This window comes from Triticum urartu, chromosome 3, assembly GCF_003073215.2.
Source record: "Triticum urartu cultivar G1812 chromosome 3, Tu2.1, whole genome shotgun sequence".
Lineage (NCBI taxonomy): Eukaryota > Viridiplantae > Streptophyta > Magnoliopsida > Poales > Poaceae > Triticum > Triticum urartu.
The window spans coordinates 116939833-116955748 of NC_053024.1; the positions used below are offsets into that span (position 1 = coordinate 116939833).

At 44.4% G+C, this 15916-nt stretch overlaps 1 protein-coding gene across 1 annotated transcript; it reads left to right on the top strand.

Annotated features, from left to right (window-relative positions):
• The first annotated feature begins 1576 nt into the window (after window positions 1-1576).
• LOC125548135 (RING-H2 finger protein ATL40-like) lies at window positions 1577-2840 on the top strand. Its single transcript, XM_048711812.1, has one exon. It carries the CDS (start codon window positions 2104-2106, stop codon window positions 2512-2514), a length of 411 nt encoding a protein of 136 aa, XP_048567769.1. The 5' UTR covers window positions 1577-2103; the 3' UTR covers window positions 2515-2840.
• Window positions 2841-15916: the final 13076 nt, after the last annotated feature.

Genomic DNA, 15916 nt, shown 5'->3' on the forward strand with positions numbered 1-15916 from the left:
ATCCTTAATATTGCTAAGGACAAGCCGGTGGAACTTCTTATAGTGATTAAAACGCTCTTGAGGACACATGGGAATTTCATCTAGTTACTTTCACAACGATTCATCAACTTACGTTCATTGTCTTGATAAGTTGTTACGTGGGTGAACCGGAACTAAAATGATGTTCTTACTTGAACGAACAACCTACTTATGATTACACACTCCATGCAAGCATGAAAAAACAAGAGAAGTAATTAAGATAAATCTAACCATAGCATGAAACAATTCATAAATTATGGCTTAGCCTTCAGTCACTTTCGTAACCCATCCTCTACAAACTAATTTCACAATGTCTTTCCCTAGGCCCAAACATGGTGAAGTGTCATGTAGTCGACAATTACATGACACCACTAGAGAAAGAACAATATAACATATCATCATAACATTGAATGGTGATCAACTTCGCAACTACTAATAACAAGACTTCTCTCATGTTCTCAAGAACAAATAGAACTACTCACAAATCATAATTGTGTTCATGATCACATGATGTAAATATATGTTTAACCATCCGAACATATAATCTTCCACCAAGTAAACCAACTAGCATCAACTACAAGATGTAATAAACAGTACTAACACCCCCAGGCACCAAATCTGAGATTGGATATAAAGATTAAGCACAAGAGATGAACTAATGTTTGAATATGAGATGGTATTGGTGAAGACGTTGATGAAGATGAGGCCTCCCACGATGAGAGGAGTGTTGCTGATGACGATGACTTTGTTTTCCCTCACCCGGAGGTGAATATCCCGATAGAATCGTTCCTCCATAGAGCGAAAGTGTTTTTGCCCTGATTTCGCCTTGAGACGGTGGCGGCTCGTCCGGAAAATCCTCTTCTTATTTATTTTTCCTGGGGCAAATGGCTTCATTAGGAGAAGATCTTCATCAGCAGGGTCTCCGTAGGCCCCACAAGCCTGGGCACACCCTAGGAGGGGGTCGCGCCTCCTGGGCTTGTGGGCCCACTAAGACTCTTCTATGGTACTTTTTCTTTTCAGTATTTATTATATATTTCAAAATAAATCTTCCCAACACGCCGACACAAACCCGAATCAAATTTGGGCCGGAAATGTGTTGCCGCGGAAAAAGAAAGACGCACGTCCATTTGCGTCGCCGTGTTGGACCGTGTTTTCTGTTCGCATGGACTTAAATCGGACGCGGGCAGACGAATTGGGTTGCGGCAATTGCAGTTGGCCTAAGCAGGTACGAAATAGTCGGCCGTGATCAATGTACAAGAGCGCTCAACTTGCTGAAGTTTGCAAATGCAGGTGCATTACTCTGTCGCTCAACTTGCTGAAGCTTGCAAACATAGGTGCGTGCATTAACCCTGTCGGTTCTGCTAATCCGAAGAGGAGTTAGGAGCTAGTCTCTTTGCAATCTGTGTACTGCAAGATATTGTTTCGATAGCACATACCTCAAATCAAGGAGAAGACCACACTTTTTTTCTGAAACGAAAAAAGAAAAAACCCATTCTCCACGATCCCAGACGCCGCCTGAAGTACCGGCACTTGTACTTTTCGAAGAAAATAAAGAACTCCTACCAAATATACTGTTGCTTTTTTCCTTTTTTGGGGCAAAGCCAAACACTATTCCTGCACGTATTTGCTAGTAATATTCCAGCGATCCAGTCTGTACATTAAACTCGGCCGTTGCCTGACAGCGGCGTGGCACCCGCCCGTTTCATCCAGATCCCCACCGCGCGCCAATTCGCCCACCGACGGCATCATTTCCGTTTGTCACCGAGAAGCTCGGAACAGTCTGGAAACTCTGAATAGCCGCTCGGCGAGCCAAGTGGAACCGAACAGCAGCCGCACGCGCGACCAATCCGCGCGCGATGATGGTGAATTGGTGATCCCGCAGCAATAACCAAGGGCGAATAGTCCGCAGTTGGTTAGCTCGGTGCTTCTTCATCACAGGCCTTTTCTCTCCCGAACCTTGCAGCAAACAGGCCAGCGCGCGCCTTTGTGCATGCACCCGTTGGCAGAGCGCCAGTGCGTGCGTCGCGTGGCCCAAGCCTGCGGGGTGCGATCGTCGTGCCGGCCACCGCGCACGTCGCCGTCGGCATGGCAGGGTTCCTGATCAGAGTCTACAGCGGCTGGGGAGTCGAGCTCGCCGCCGTCTCCCTCGCGGCCTTCCTCCTCCGGTACGCCGTGGTGCCCTACGTGAACCACCTGGTCGCCAGCCTGAGCGGCCTGAGCGGGATGGTCGCCAGTGAGGCGGTCGTCGCGAGCTACTGCTACGCCTCGGGCCTCGACGGCGCCACCATCTCCCGGCTGCCATGCTTCGTGGCCGGGCGGCCGGGCGACGCTGCTGCCGTGGCCACGATGGACTGTCCGGTGTGCCTGGGCGCTGTCGAGGAAGGGGAGACGATGCGGGCGCTCCCGGTCTGCCGGCACGCATTCCATGCGCGGTGCGTCGACGCCTGGCTGCGCCTGCGGCCGACGTGCCCCGTTTGCCGAGCGACGTTCAGCTGACGTTGAGGCCAACGCGGCGGCCACGGGGTCGCGGCACAGTGGAGTGGGTGCTTGCGTGCAATTTGAGCTCTGGCTGACGAAATGGGACGCGGATGTCCGTATCCTCCTGCATTCGGGCCGTGTGGACACTTTTTTTTTACCACGATAAATTCCGAAAGTTCGGATTTAAAGCATTTTATACGGAAAAAAAAAATTATAGCAACTTTAGTTGACGCGAGGCGTCACCTTTAGTTATTCAGACATGGCAACTTTATCCTAGTTCGTTTTTTGTCAGAAAATTGTTATGTTTACCAACCTCACATGAACTAAAGTTGTCATGAAAAAGATTCCGGTTGCCATGCTTATAATCCAAATGTTTAAGATTTATCTTTTTTTTTCTTTTTGTTTGAGAAAGAATGGCCACAGGGTTGATAAGTTCGTTCCACTGACGTGGGTGGGAAATTTGACGGCCAGAATTGCTGTGTTGTCTCACCCTTAAGGCAATCTTAAATTTTACTATTACTCTTGTTTTCTTTGGACTTATTTTTTTTTGGAACATTTCTTTGGACTTGCTTGTTACTACTCTATATATATCTCTATTCGTATTTGCAATTTATCAGTTGTCTGGAAATAAAATACGAATGAATCGAATCTGTATGAAAGAGAGAGGGAGAGAGAGGGAGAGAGAGAGAGAGAGAAAGAGAGAGGCGTACTGATCCGAGGCCGGCCCTGTCGTCTTCAGCAAGACCGGTCCAAGACCTCTCCTGGCCGTGGTGTCACTCATTTTCGCCGTCGCTTAGATTAAGGAGCCTAGAAGCTAAAAAAAAGTACCCCCATAATGTGATTCTTCGTCTCCATGTCTTTTACCCAAACACCATTATCATCAAGCAATTTTTTTATCTGGTTTCTTTTTTTTATGGATGTTGCCGCATTATGGAAAAATAGGTGTTGCGGTCACCATACAATAGCCAGTTTGCTCAACCCTTGTAACCAGTATATCTCCTCTGTTCCAACAGATTTTCAAAGGTCCCTGTCGGTTCTATATCCGGCATATCTCATAGTGGGGGTCCTAAGCTTGGCGTCTTGGAGCGATGGTAATGTGGACACATATTTTACCCAGGTTCGGGCCCTTTTGATGGAGGTAAAACCCTACGTCCTGCTTTTGATTGTATTCATATGGGGATAGTACAGAGTACACGTGTCTACCATGAGATGGATCTAATGAATATTGGATGACCTATTGACTAGCCTGCCCTCGGCTTGTAGAACACACCGGAGGACTAGGGTTTAGGAGAGTCCTCGTCTTGGGCGCCAAGTCTTGTGGAGTCTTCCTTGTATGCGGCATGGGTTGTCCGAACTGGCCCAATAGTGAACCGCCATGGGGGTCCTCGGCCTGATACACCTGTTCGGGAGACGACTTGTTGAGTACCCCCTAGTCCAGGACACCGTCAGTAGCCCCCTGAACCGGTCTTCAAGTTGGGGACGCTCTTCTATTCTTCCGAACTGTTCTTCATATGTGGTTGTCGGTCTTGAAAAGTGGTTCAATAAATCTTCTCATATTCGATCTTGAGGATCGCCGAAGTAAATCCGAAGAGTTTACACGTCGGGTATCCGAGGAGCCCCTTTAAGTTTCCGGCCTTTATCAATGCCTTATTATTTTTAGGCCACACCTCGGGTTTGAAGTTGTTCCCAGGCAGCAGTGTCCTCTTGCGTCCGAGCTCCAACGCCGGACTGTATTCGAGGTATCTTTTGCGGCCGAGCACCAACGCCAGGCCGCTTCTGAGCTCCAACGCCGGGATGTATCCGAGCTCCAACGCCGGATTGTATCCGAAGAGTATTGTTACAGCCGAGCTCCAACGCCGGACTATATCCGAGGTGTCATAGATCACCTTGGTTCAAAAAAAGTTAAAGGAGTTTAGCCGAGCTTAATGCCAGAAATGCCCTCTATGGAGCCAGCCACTAGCGCCCGAGCTTTATGCCGGACTGCTTCCTACGTGGTGCACCACCCCGACTGCGGGCCGATTTTTTGTCAATATTTTTCATTGGTGTAATTTATTCCCTGCCAAGATATATAGCCAGTAGCCCTCAAGGTGTGTATCGGTCTAAAACCCGATACGCACCTGAAGGATGACATAAGACTGATGATCCCAGTAGCCCCTGAGACTCAGGTTGATTCGCAAAATTGGCCTGAGGATCAACTCCTAGCTCGGCAGAATACTTCGGGATACAAAAAGCGATGTGCAAAGTCCTCGAGACTCAAGCTGGGTGCGGCCGACCAACCTGAGGATCACAATCTCCTGGAATAAAGATCTCTTAAATGAGCTAGAGCCAGCGAAGCTGGGCTCGCCAAGGTTGGCCTCAAGGGGCTTAATAGATAGGAAATCGATACCACTTGTTCACCCGAACTTTAAACGCGTCTTAACCGACCATCGGCTTCTCCCTCTTCGGTCAATGGCCGAAAAGTGTTATGTACTCCACCTGTCGAGAATATCGACGGTGTTTCCGATAACCAGGCAATCAGGCCATAAGCCTGTAACAGACAAAGCGCGCTCAGGGAACTTATGCTATATTATTGATGAAGTGTAAGAAGCATCTTCGAAGAAAATAGTGCCCCCACCGATACCTTTCTTCGATTTCTCATTGTTACTATGAGACTTGTGCAATAGATTTTTTTGTACTCGTGAGTTCCGTTGTGTGCCGACCATGATTGAAAACAATAAGAGCGAAAGCTTTCGGCTTCACCCAGTCTGAGGTCCGAGCTCAGATGACCCGATCGTGACAATCGCAGAGGTGCTCCCTTTACTCCCTAGCCGAACAATCGGGAACGTAGGGGTAAACACAGGAGCAAGGCAACCCAGCTTGCGGAACACTTAAGTCAACATGGTGCATATTTTGGCGTAATACACGAACAAGGAACGAAGCCATACAAGTATAATCATATGCAAGATGAAAGGCTTCATAAAGGAAGCCCCAAGTAAACGAGGTATTTGAATTTGTGTGTCACAAACAAAGTTTTGACAGGAAGTTCACATACAACTTTTTGCCAAAAAAGTATAATGCTTGGTCGAACCAAACATAATTTAAAACTGAAAGTTTTTGAGCATGAAAGCGACTTAGCTGGTTAATGTGTTTGATATTGATGAAGCGGTCCGAGCTTATGATGGGATGATGTCCTAGCCCCTAAGCCGGTCCCAAGGTGGTGAAGTGAAGAGCTCGGCAATCCGAAGTGGCGAAATAGCACGGCCAATGTGGCGAGGCGGAACCCTCAGTCTGACCGAGGCGATGTAGCAGACCGGTAGTATGACGCCTGATACGTCTCCGTCGTATCTATAATTTTTTTATTGTTCCATGCCAATATGCTACAACTTTCATAAACTTTTGGCAATTTTTATACTATTTTTGGGGACTAACATATTGATCCAGTGCCCAGTGCCAGTTCATGTTTGTTGCATGTTTTTGTTTCACAGAATATCCATATCAAATGGAGTCCAAACGGGATAAAAACGGACGGAGATTATTTTTGAAATATTCGGAGAATATGGGAAGAAAACTCCACACGAGAAAGTGCCCGAGGGAGGCACGAGGCAGGGGGCGCGCCCCTGACCCTCGTGGGCCCCCCGTAAGGCGGTTAATGCCCTTCTTCGGCCGCAAGAAAGCTAATTTTTAGGAAAAAATCACGGCGAAGATTTCAGTCCAATCAGAGTTACGGATCTCCATATATATATATATATATATATATATATATATGAAACGGTGAAAGGGCAGCCAACCAGAACACAGAAACAGAGAGAGACAGAGAGACAGATCCAATCTCGGAGGGGCTCTCGTCCCTCCCATGCCATGGAGACGAAGGTCCAGAGAGGAAACCCTTCTCCCATCTAGGGAGGAGGTCAAGGAAGAAGAAGAAGGAGGAGGGGCTCTCTTCCCTTCGCTTCTGGTGGCACCGGAGTGCCACCGGGGGCCATCATCATCACCGCAATCTTCACCAACAACTTCACCGCCATCATCACCAACTCTTCCCCCCTCTATGCAGCGGTGTAACCTCTCTTTTACCCACTGTAATCTCTACTTAAACATGATGCTCAACGCTATATATTATTTACCAATGATGTATGGCTACCCTATGATGTTTGAGTAGATCCGTTTTGTCCTATGGGTTATTTGATGATCAAGATTGGTTTGAGTTGCATGTTTTATTATTGGTGCTGTCCTATGGTGCTCTCCGTGTCGCGCAAGCGTGAGGGATCCCCGCTGTAGAGTTTGCAATATGTTCATGATTTGCTTATGGTGGGCGGCGTGAGTGACAGAAGCATATACCCGAGTAAGTAGGTTGTTTGCGTATGGGATAAAGAGGACTTGATACTTTAATGCTATGGTTGGGTTTTACCTTAATGATCTTTAGTAGTTGCGGATGCTTGCTAGAGTTCCAATCATAAGTGCATATGATCCAAGTAGATAAAGTATGTTAGCTTATGCCTCTCCCTCAAATAAAATTGCAATAAAGATTCTAGTTATCGATAGCCTAGGGACAAATAACTTTCTTGTAACAAAAAACTCTCCACTAAAACTAACTTAGTTGTGTCTTTTTCTAAACAGCCCCTACTTTTTATTTGCATGCTATTTATTATCTTGCAAACCTATCCAACAACACCTACAAAGTACTTCTAGTTTCATACTTGTTTTAGGTAAAGCGAACGTCAAGCGTGCGTAGAGTTGTATCGGTGGTCGATAGAACTTGAGGGGATATTTGTTGTACATTTAGCTCCTCGTTGGGTTCGAAACTCTTACTTATCGAAAACTGTTGCGATCCCCTATACTTGTGGGTTATCAATACCTTTTTCTGGCGCCGTTGCCGGGGAGCCATAGCGTGGGGTGAATATTCTCGTGTGTGCTTGTTTTCTTTATCACTAAGTAATTTTTATTTTCTGTTCTAAGTTGTTTTCTATCTTTAGTTATGGGTAGGAAATGCAAAATACCAAAAAAATAGTTGTACCTACTGAACCAATGGTTGAAGAACCACTCAAAATCTATCACACTCCTGAAGCTTATTACTTGGATCATCTTCGATCCCTATGTGCTCGTGCTAAAACCCCAACTAGCTTAGTTGAGGGCAAATCTTTAGATGAGCATGCTTGTTATGTGCGACACCGCATATTTGAAAAAGGGAAACGTTTACTGGATCAAATTCATCTTTTGCAATTCTATGCTTGGAATTTATGTGAAATATATGATTATACTTGTTGTTCTGAAGACCCTAAGAAATACCTTCCCTACCAATGTTTGTTTAGTGATAATGGAATCGTATCTTCTTATGCTAAGGGTGTTTATAATTACTATGATGTTTAACAAATTGAAGAATTTGTTGCTTTTAAGGGTGCTTATGAAATTGCTTCTTTGATTGAAAAGTATGATGCTGCTCTTTACAAGTCTGGAAATATTGCCATACTTGAATATTGTTATGATAATTATGCTTCTAATGCCTATGTTAAACCATATATTGAGGACTCCTCCGCTGTCCAAGAAGAGACTAATATTTTGCAGGAGCCTATGGAAGAAGAAATTGATGAAACTGTGAGCTCATTGGATGAAAAAGATGATGAGGAGAGCGAAGAACAAAATGAGGAAGAGCGGATTAACTACATGTGCCCACCTTCTAATGAGAGTAACTCTTCAACTCATACATTGTTTAATTTCCCTTCGTGCTTACCGAAGGATGATTGCTATGATGACTGTTATGATCCCGTTGATTCTCTTAAATTCCCTTTTTGATGATGCTTGCTATGCATGTGGCCAAGATGCCAATATGAATAATGATTATGAAGATGAACTTGCTATAGTTCCTTATGTTAAACATGAAATTGTTGCTATTGCACCCACACATGATAGTCCTATTATCTATTTGAATTCTCCCGACTACACTATATCGGAGAAGTTTGCCCTTATTAAGGATTATATTGATGGGTTGCGTTTCACTACTACACATGATGATTTTTATGAATATAATATGCATGTGCTTGCTGCTCCTAATTGCAATTATTATGAGAGAGGAACTATATCTCCACCTCTATATGTTTCTAATACGATAAAATTGCAAGAAAATGTTCATACTATGCATTGGCCTTTACTATGGGTGCATGAATTGTTCTTTTATGACATGCTGATGCATAGGAAGAGAGTTAGACTTCGTTGTTGTATGATGTATGTTACTTTCTGCTCACTACTAAATTACAAATCATTGTTAATTAAAATTGGCTTTGATATACCTTGGGATCCGGGTGGATTCATTACTTGAGCACTATATGCCTAGCTTAATGGCTTTAAAGAAAGCGCTACCAGGGAAACAACCGGGAAGTTTTAGAGAGTCATTTATTTTTGTTGAGTGCTTTTATAAATTTTAAAAACAAAAAAATAAAGAGGGGAACCCAAAACTTTTCAAAAAGAAAAGTGAAAGTGAGATAGACGAGCATTGTGAAAGTGGGGGACGTCCTTGATCTTTGTTCATGCCCATGGGAACTTTGTGAATCTTAATTACAGAAAATTTTAAACAAAAATAATTATCCCCTCGTACAATTCCATTGTATTATAAAAATAATGTGCCAAGATTTGCCTTTAGGATGTTTACTTTGCTTGTTGGTTTGTACGGTGCAGGACAAAAACTTTGGCTGTAGTGCGCAATTTTACATTTTTTACTGGGACTTCAAATGGTTCTGATTCTTTTTGCAATGTCTTTATATACAAATTTTTTATTTTTCCTTATTTTAGTAGAATATTTGGAGTACCAGAGGTATGGTGAATGTTCAGATTATTACAGATTGTTCTGTTTTAGACAGATTCTGTTTTTGATGCATAGTTTGCTTGTTTTGATGAAACTATCGAATTATATCAGTGGATTAAGCCATGGAAAAGTTATATTACAGTAGCTACAATGCCAAAACAAAATATGAATTGGTTTGCAAAAGTACTTAGAGTAGTGATTTGCTTTATTATACTAACGGATCTTACCGAGTTTTCTGTTGAAGTTTTGTGTGGATGAAGTGTTCGATGATCGAGAAGGTCTCGATGTGAGAAGAAGGAAGAGAGGCAAGAGCTCAAGATTGGGGATGCCCCGGAAGGCATCCCATCTTTCTTCAACAAGTATCGGTATGTTTTCGAATTCGTTTCGTTCATGCGATATGTGCAATCTTGGAGCGTCTTTTGCATTTAGTTTTCACTTTTATTTTATGCACCATGCTGGTATGAGATAGTCATTGGTTGATTTATAGAATTCTCATTGCACTTAACTTATATCTTTTGAGTATGGCTTTATAGAATGCTTCATGTGCTTCACTTATATCATTTGAAGTTTGGATTGCTTGTTTCTCTTTACATAGAAAACCGCCATTTGTAGAATGCTCTTTTGCTTCACTTATATTTGTTAGAGCGTGGGCATATCTTTTGTAGAAAGAACTAAACTCTCTTGCTTCACTTATATCTATTTAGAGAGATGACAGGAATTGGTCATTCACATGGTTAGTCATAAAATCCTACATAAAACTTGTAGATCACTGAATATGATATGTTTGATTCCTTGCAATAGTTTTGTGATATGAAGATGGTGATATTAGAGTCATGCTAGTGGGTAGTTGTGGATTGTAGAAATACTTGTGTTGAGGTTGTGATTCTCGTAGCATGCACGTATGGTGAACCGTTATGTGATGAAGTCAGAGCATGATTTATTTATTGATTGTCTTATGAGTGGCGGTCGGGGACGAGTGATGGTCTTTTCCTACCAATCTATCCCCCTAGGAGCATGCGCGTAGTACTTTGTTTCGATAGCTAATAGACTTTTGCAATAAATATGTGAGTTCTTTATGACTAATGTTGAGTCCATGGATTATACACACTCTCACCCTTCCACTATTGCTAGCCTCTCTAGTACCGCGCAACTTTCGCCGGTACCATAAACCCACCATATACCTTCCTCAAAACAGCCACCATACCTACCTATCATGGAAATTTCCATAGCCATTCCGAAATATATTGCCATGCAACTTTCATCATTTATACATGACTTGAGCATTCATTGTCATATTGCTTTGCATGATCGTAAGATAGCTAGCATGATGTTTTCATGGCTTGTCTGTTTTTTGATGTCATTGCTACGCTAGATCATTGCACATCCCGGTACACCACCGGAGGCATTCATATAGAGTCATATTTGTGTTCTAGCATCGAGTTGTAATATTGAGTTTTAAGTAAATAAAAGTGTGATGATCATCATTATTAGAGCATTGCCCCAGTGAGGAAAGGATGATGGAGACCATGATTCCCCCACAAGTCGGGATGAGACTCCGGACGAATAAAATAAAAAAAGAGAGAGAAAGGCCAAAAATGAGAAGGCCCAAAAATGAGAGAAAAAGAGAGAAGGGGAAATGTTACCATCCTTTTACCACACTTGTGCTTCAGAGTAGCACCATGTTCTTCATATGGAGAGACTCTTGAGTTATCACTTTCATATACTAGTGGGAATTTTCATTATAGAACTTGGCTTGTATATTTCGATGATGGGCTTCCTCAAACGCCCAAGGTCTTCATGAGCAAGCAAGTTGGATGCACACCCACTTAGTTTTCAGTCTGAGCTTTCATACACGTATAGCTCTTAGTGCATCCGTTGCATGGCAATCCCTACTCACTCACATTGATATCTATTGATGGGCATCTCCATAGCCCGTTGATACGCCTAGTTGATGTGAGACTATCTTCTCCTTTTTGTCTTCTCCAAAACCACCATTCTATTCCACCTATAGTGCTATATCCATGGCTCACACTCATGTATTGCCTGAAAGTTGAAAAGGTTTGAGAACGTCAAAAGTGTGAAACAATTGCTTGGCTTGTCATCGGGGTTGTGCATGATTTGAATATTTTGTATGGAGAAGATGGAGCATAGCCATACTATATGATTTTGTAGGGATAACTTTCTTTGGCCATGTTATTTTGAAAAGACATGATTGCTTTATTAGTAGGCTTGAAGTATTATTGTTTTTATGTCAAATGATAGACTATTGCTTTGAATCACTCGTGTCTTAATATTCATGCCATGATTAGATATGTGATCAAGATTATGATAGGTAGCATTCCACATCAAAAATTATCTTTTTTATCATTTACCTACTCGAGGACGAGCAGGAATTAAGCTTGGGGATGCTGATACGTCTCCGTCGTATCTATAATTTTTGATTGTTCCATGCCAATATTCTACAACTTTCATAAACTTTTGGCAACTTTTTATACTATTTTTGGGGAGTAACATATTGATCTAGTGCCCAGTGTCAGTTCCTGTTTGTTGCACGTTTTTGTTTCGCAGAATATCCATATCAAACGGAGTCCAAACGGGATAAAAACAGATGGAGATTATTTTTCAAAATATTCAGAGAATATGGGAAGAAAAATCCACGCGAGACGGTGCCCGAGGGAGGCACGAGGCAGGGGGCGCGCCCCACCCCCCTGGGCGCGCCCCTTACCCTCGTGGGCCCCTGTAAGGCCGTTAATGCCCTCCTTCGGCCGCAAGAAAGCTAATATTTAGTAAAAAATCATGACGAAGATTTCAGTCCAATCGGAGTTATGGATCTCCATATATATATATATATATATATATATATATATATGAAACGGTGAAAGGGCAGCCAACCAGAACGCAGAAACAGAGAGAGACAGATCCAATCTCGAAGGGGCTCTCGCCCCTCCCATGCCATGGAGACCAAGGACCAGAGGGGAAACCCTTTTCCCATCTAGGGAGGAGGTCAAGGAAGAAGAATGAGGAGGGGGGCTCTCTCCCCTTCGCTTCCGATGGCACTGGAGTGCCACCGGGGGCCATCATCATCACCGCAATCTTCACCAACAACTTCACCGCTATCATCACCAACTCTTCCCCCTCTATGCAGCGGTGTAACCTCTCTTTTACCCGCTGTAATCTCTACTTAAACATGGTGCTCAACGCTATATATTATTTCCCAATGATGTATGGCTATCCTATGATGTTTGAGTAGATCCGCTTTGTCCTATGGGTTATTTGATGATCAAGATTGGTTTTAGTTGCATGTTTTATTATTGGTGTTGTCCTATGGTGCTCTCCGTGTCGCGCAAGCGTGAGGGATCCCTGTTGTAGGGTTTTCAATATGTTCAAGATTTGCTTATGGTGGGTGGCGTGACTGACAGAAGCATATACCCGAGTAAGTAGATTGTTTGCGTATGGGATAAAGAGGACTTGATACTTTAATGCTATGGTTGGGTTTTACCTTAATGATCTTTAGTAGTTGCGGATGCTTGCTAGAGTTCCAATCATAAGTGCATATGATCCAAGTAGAGAAAGTATGTTAGCTTATGCCTCTCCCTCAAATAAAATTGTCAGTCTAGTTATCGATAGCCTAGGGACAAATAACTTTCTTATAACAAAAAGCTCTCCACTAAAACTAACTTAGTTGTGTCTTTATCTAAACAGCCCCTACTTTTTATTTACATGCTCTTTATTATCTTGCAAACCTATCCAACAACACCTACAAAGTACTTCTAGTTTCATACTTGTTTCAGGTAAAGCGAACGTCAAGCGTGCGTAGAGTTGTACCGGTGGTCGATAGAACTTGAGGGAATACTTGTTCTACCTTTAGCTCCTCGTTGGGTTCGACACTCTTACTTATCGAAAACTGTTGTGATCCCCTATACTTGTGGGTTTCAACACCGAAGTCCCCATCGTGGGTTAATGAAGCGATGACGAAGCCCCCGGTCCAGCCGAGGTGATGTGGTACGTCGGTACGCCGAGGTGACAGCGCTGCCCAATCCGGATCATTTACTTGTGCACAAAAAACAGTGCAAGACGGAGATAATAGTAATAATTAAAAAAATCATTGCATAACTAATAATTTATGCAAAGTGAGTAATAAAAGAAGTATGGCCTGTGTGCCGAACACTCAATGAGGTAGAGCTCTCTCAATGATGCCGAAGTCCCCGAGGCAACCGAACATGTCGGTATGGCAATTCGACCAACAAGGTGATCACGCGAGCCGATTTACGATGATCGGGACGACGACGTTGGTTTGCCGAGGCGGCGGCATAGCATGACCATAGTTAACTTTCCTGCAGCTCAAGATGGAAAATAAAGAATCCCTTTGCATAATTTATTTATGCAAAATAAATAATTTAAGAAATATAGCCTGTTGGAGGGACGATGATGTCAGTTCGTCGAGATGGCGATACAAACCAACCAAAGTTGGTTCACCTGTGCACATAAAATAGTGCCAGACAAAAGTAATAACAGGTAATGATAATAATAATATACCTTTAAAAAAGGTTTTTTTACTTAATTAACTTAAGCAAAGTAATAAATAATTAAAGAAATATGTCATGGGCGCCGAGGTCGACCCCGCGGAGTGGAGGCGTCAACGCATGTCGAAGGTCCACTAGACGATGACGATGATGACAACGTGATGCGGCCAGGAAGTAGTTCCAATTTGCATGGTAGACTGAGTCACGGATGTAGTGTTCATCAAACTTCGGATGAAGCAGGGTTGCGCCAAAGCTGGCCAGACTGAGACCGACCGGACCGTCATATCAATCTACCGACAGCGGACCGAATTATAACCGGCCGCAGAAAATTTGCACAGAAAAATCATGCAAACCGGCAAAATATATTCCGTGTGAAAATCTATACAATACATGCAGTTTAGGAAAAATACAATCTGATATTCCATAGGTAGCGCGAGGCCGTTGAAATCTGAGGGGAACGGCCGGTACTGTGCTTGCAAGGAAATCAAGCGAACCTCAAAATCTGCACCTAAGGTTGCATGTACAACTTAGCTGCTTTGGATGCTTCACAAACAGCACCAGTCCCAATTCCCAACCTCATGTGGAGGAGTGGCCGCCAGTCAGATCGTCTCTTTCATTTCTTTAATTTTAAATTGGTGGACAAATTTCCCAAGCAATCAAACAATTAGCACACTTTAACTAATAATTAAGTAGGAAGTGATGAAGCTATGTACCTAGGGTTGGGTCATGGACCTATCCGACATACCCTCCCCAAGGACATCTCTGCAAAGAATCAGAAGCAGTCGAAGAGAAACCATTGTCCACTCGACCATGAAGATGCGCTCACTCGACCACCTTGAAGACACTCGACCACCAGAAGATGAGAAACTCTCCACTCTGCAACGGTCAAGACTTAAACCATAGCTTTATGGGCATTTATAACACTTTACTGCAGGCATTACCAGTAACGCCCCTCCTTTATGAACATTGAACCCTGTGTAACGGAGGGGAGCTGGGGTCCTGGCGCACTCTATATAAGCCAGCCTCCTCCTCTGGGACAGGGGTTCGCACTTTTGTAAACACACACTCATATAATCTAGTCGACCGCCTCAGGGCACCGAGACGTAGGGCTGTTACTTCCTCCGAGAAGGGCATGAACTCGTAAAACTCGTGCGTACAACTCCTCCATAGCTAGGATCTTGCCTCCTCATACTTAACCCCCATTCTACTGTTAGTCTTAGATCCACGACAGTTGGCGCCCACCGTGGGGCAGGTGTCTTAGCGACTTATTGGAGAAGTTGCAATTTTTCTGATCCCCTTCATCATGGTTCCAGGCGGAGGTTTGGCTGAGAGCCGCGAGATCCGTCTCGGCGTGCTCGTGTTTGTCGCCGACGACTCCGCTTGGCTCCAAGAGGCACCACTCGACGCTGACGCGCTCCCCACCCGCGGGGCGGTGCACTTTCGCGCGTGCGTCCGCGGCGTCCTCCTGCGGCTTTCCCCCTCCCTGTGACCCGCCGGAGTAAGCGCACCGGTCGGTCGAGGCTTCAGCGGTGGGTGAAGCATGCGGTGGCCCGCCTATGGGCCACCCCTCAAGTCGCCGCGATCGAGCCCGACGAATCTCTCTATGGCCTGTTCGATCTGTCGACTGGCTCCGTAGAGATCGCATCCAAGTGCGGCAGCAGTGACTCAGTGGCAGAAGTCCTGATGGTCAATGGACCACGCAGTCCTCCTGGCTTCAGTCGTGAAGATGGAGGTGACGGGAACGGCGATCCGTCGCGCGTTCACGAGGAGTACCGCCCCGAACGTCTCTCCTCACAGCAGAGGGAAGAACTTCATCGCCGGAACATGGATGCCCTGCACACTCCTATAGTTGGAGAAACCCCCGAGGCCCAGGCCTTGGAGCAGGCGCGCTTGGCCAATCTGGCTGAGCGCACTCAACTGGAGAACCTCCAGCGTGCACTCGAGATCGCGCTCGACAACGTGCTCCTGAATCCAGTCTGGAGTTAGTAAGTTCACCGGGGAGTCCAAGCCTAACACTTGGCTTGAAGACTCCCGAGTGGCTGTCCAGATTGGTGGCGGTAATGATGAAGTGGCCATGAAACACCTTCCTCTGATGTTAGCGGGCTCGGCTAGAGTGTGGCCGAAT

Excerpts from the sequence above, each read along its gene's own strand:
- LOC125548135 (XM_048711812.1), top strand. The coding sequence starts at position 2,104 with ATGGCAGGGTTCCTGATCAGAGTCTACAGCGGCTGGGGAGTCGAGCTC.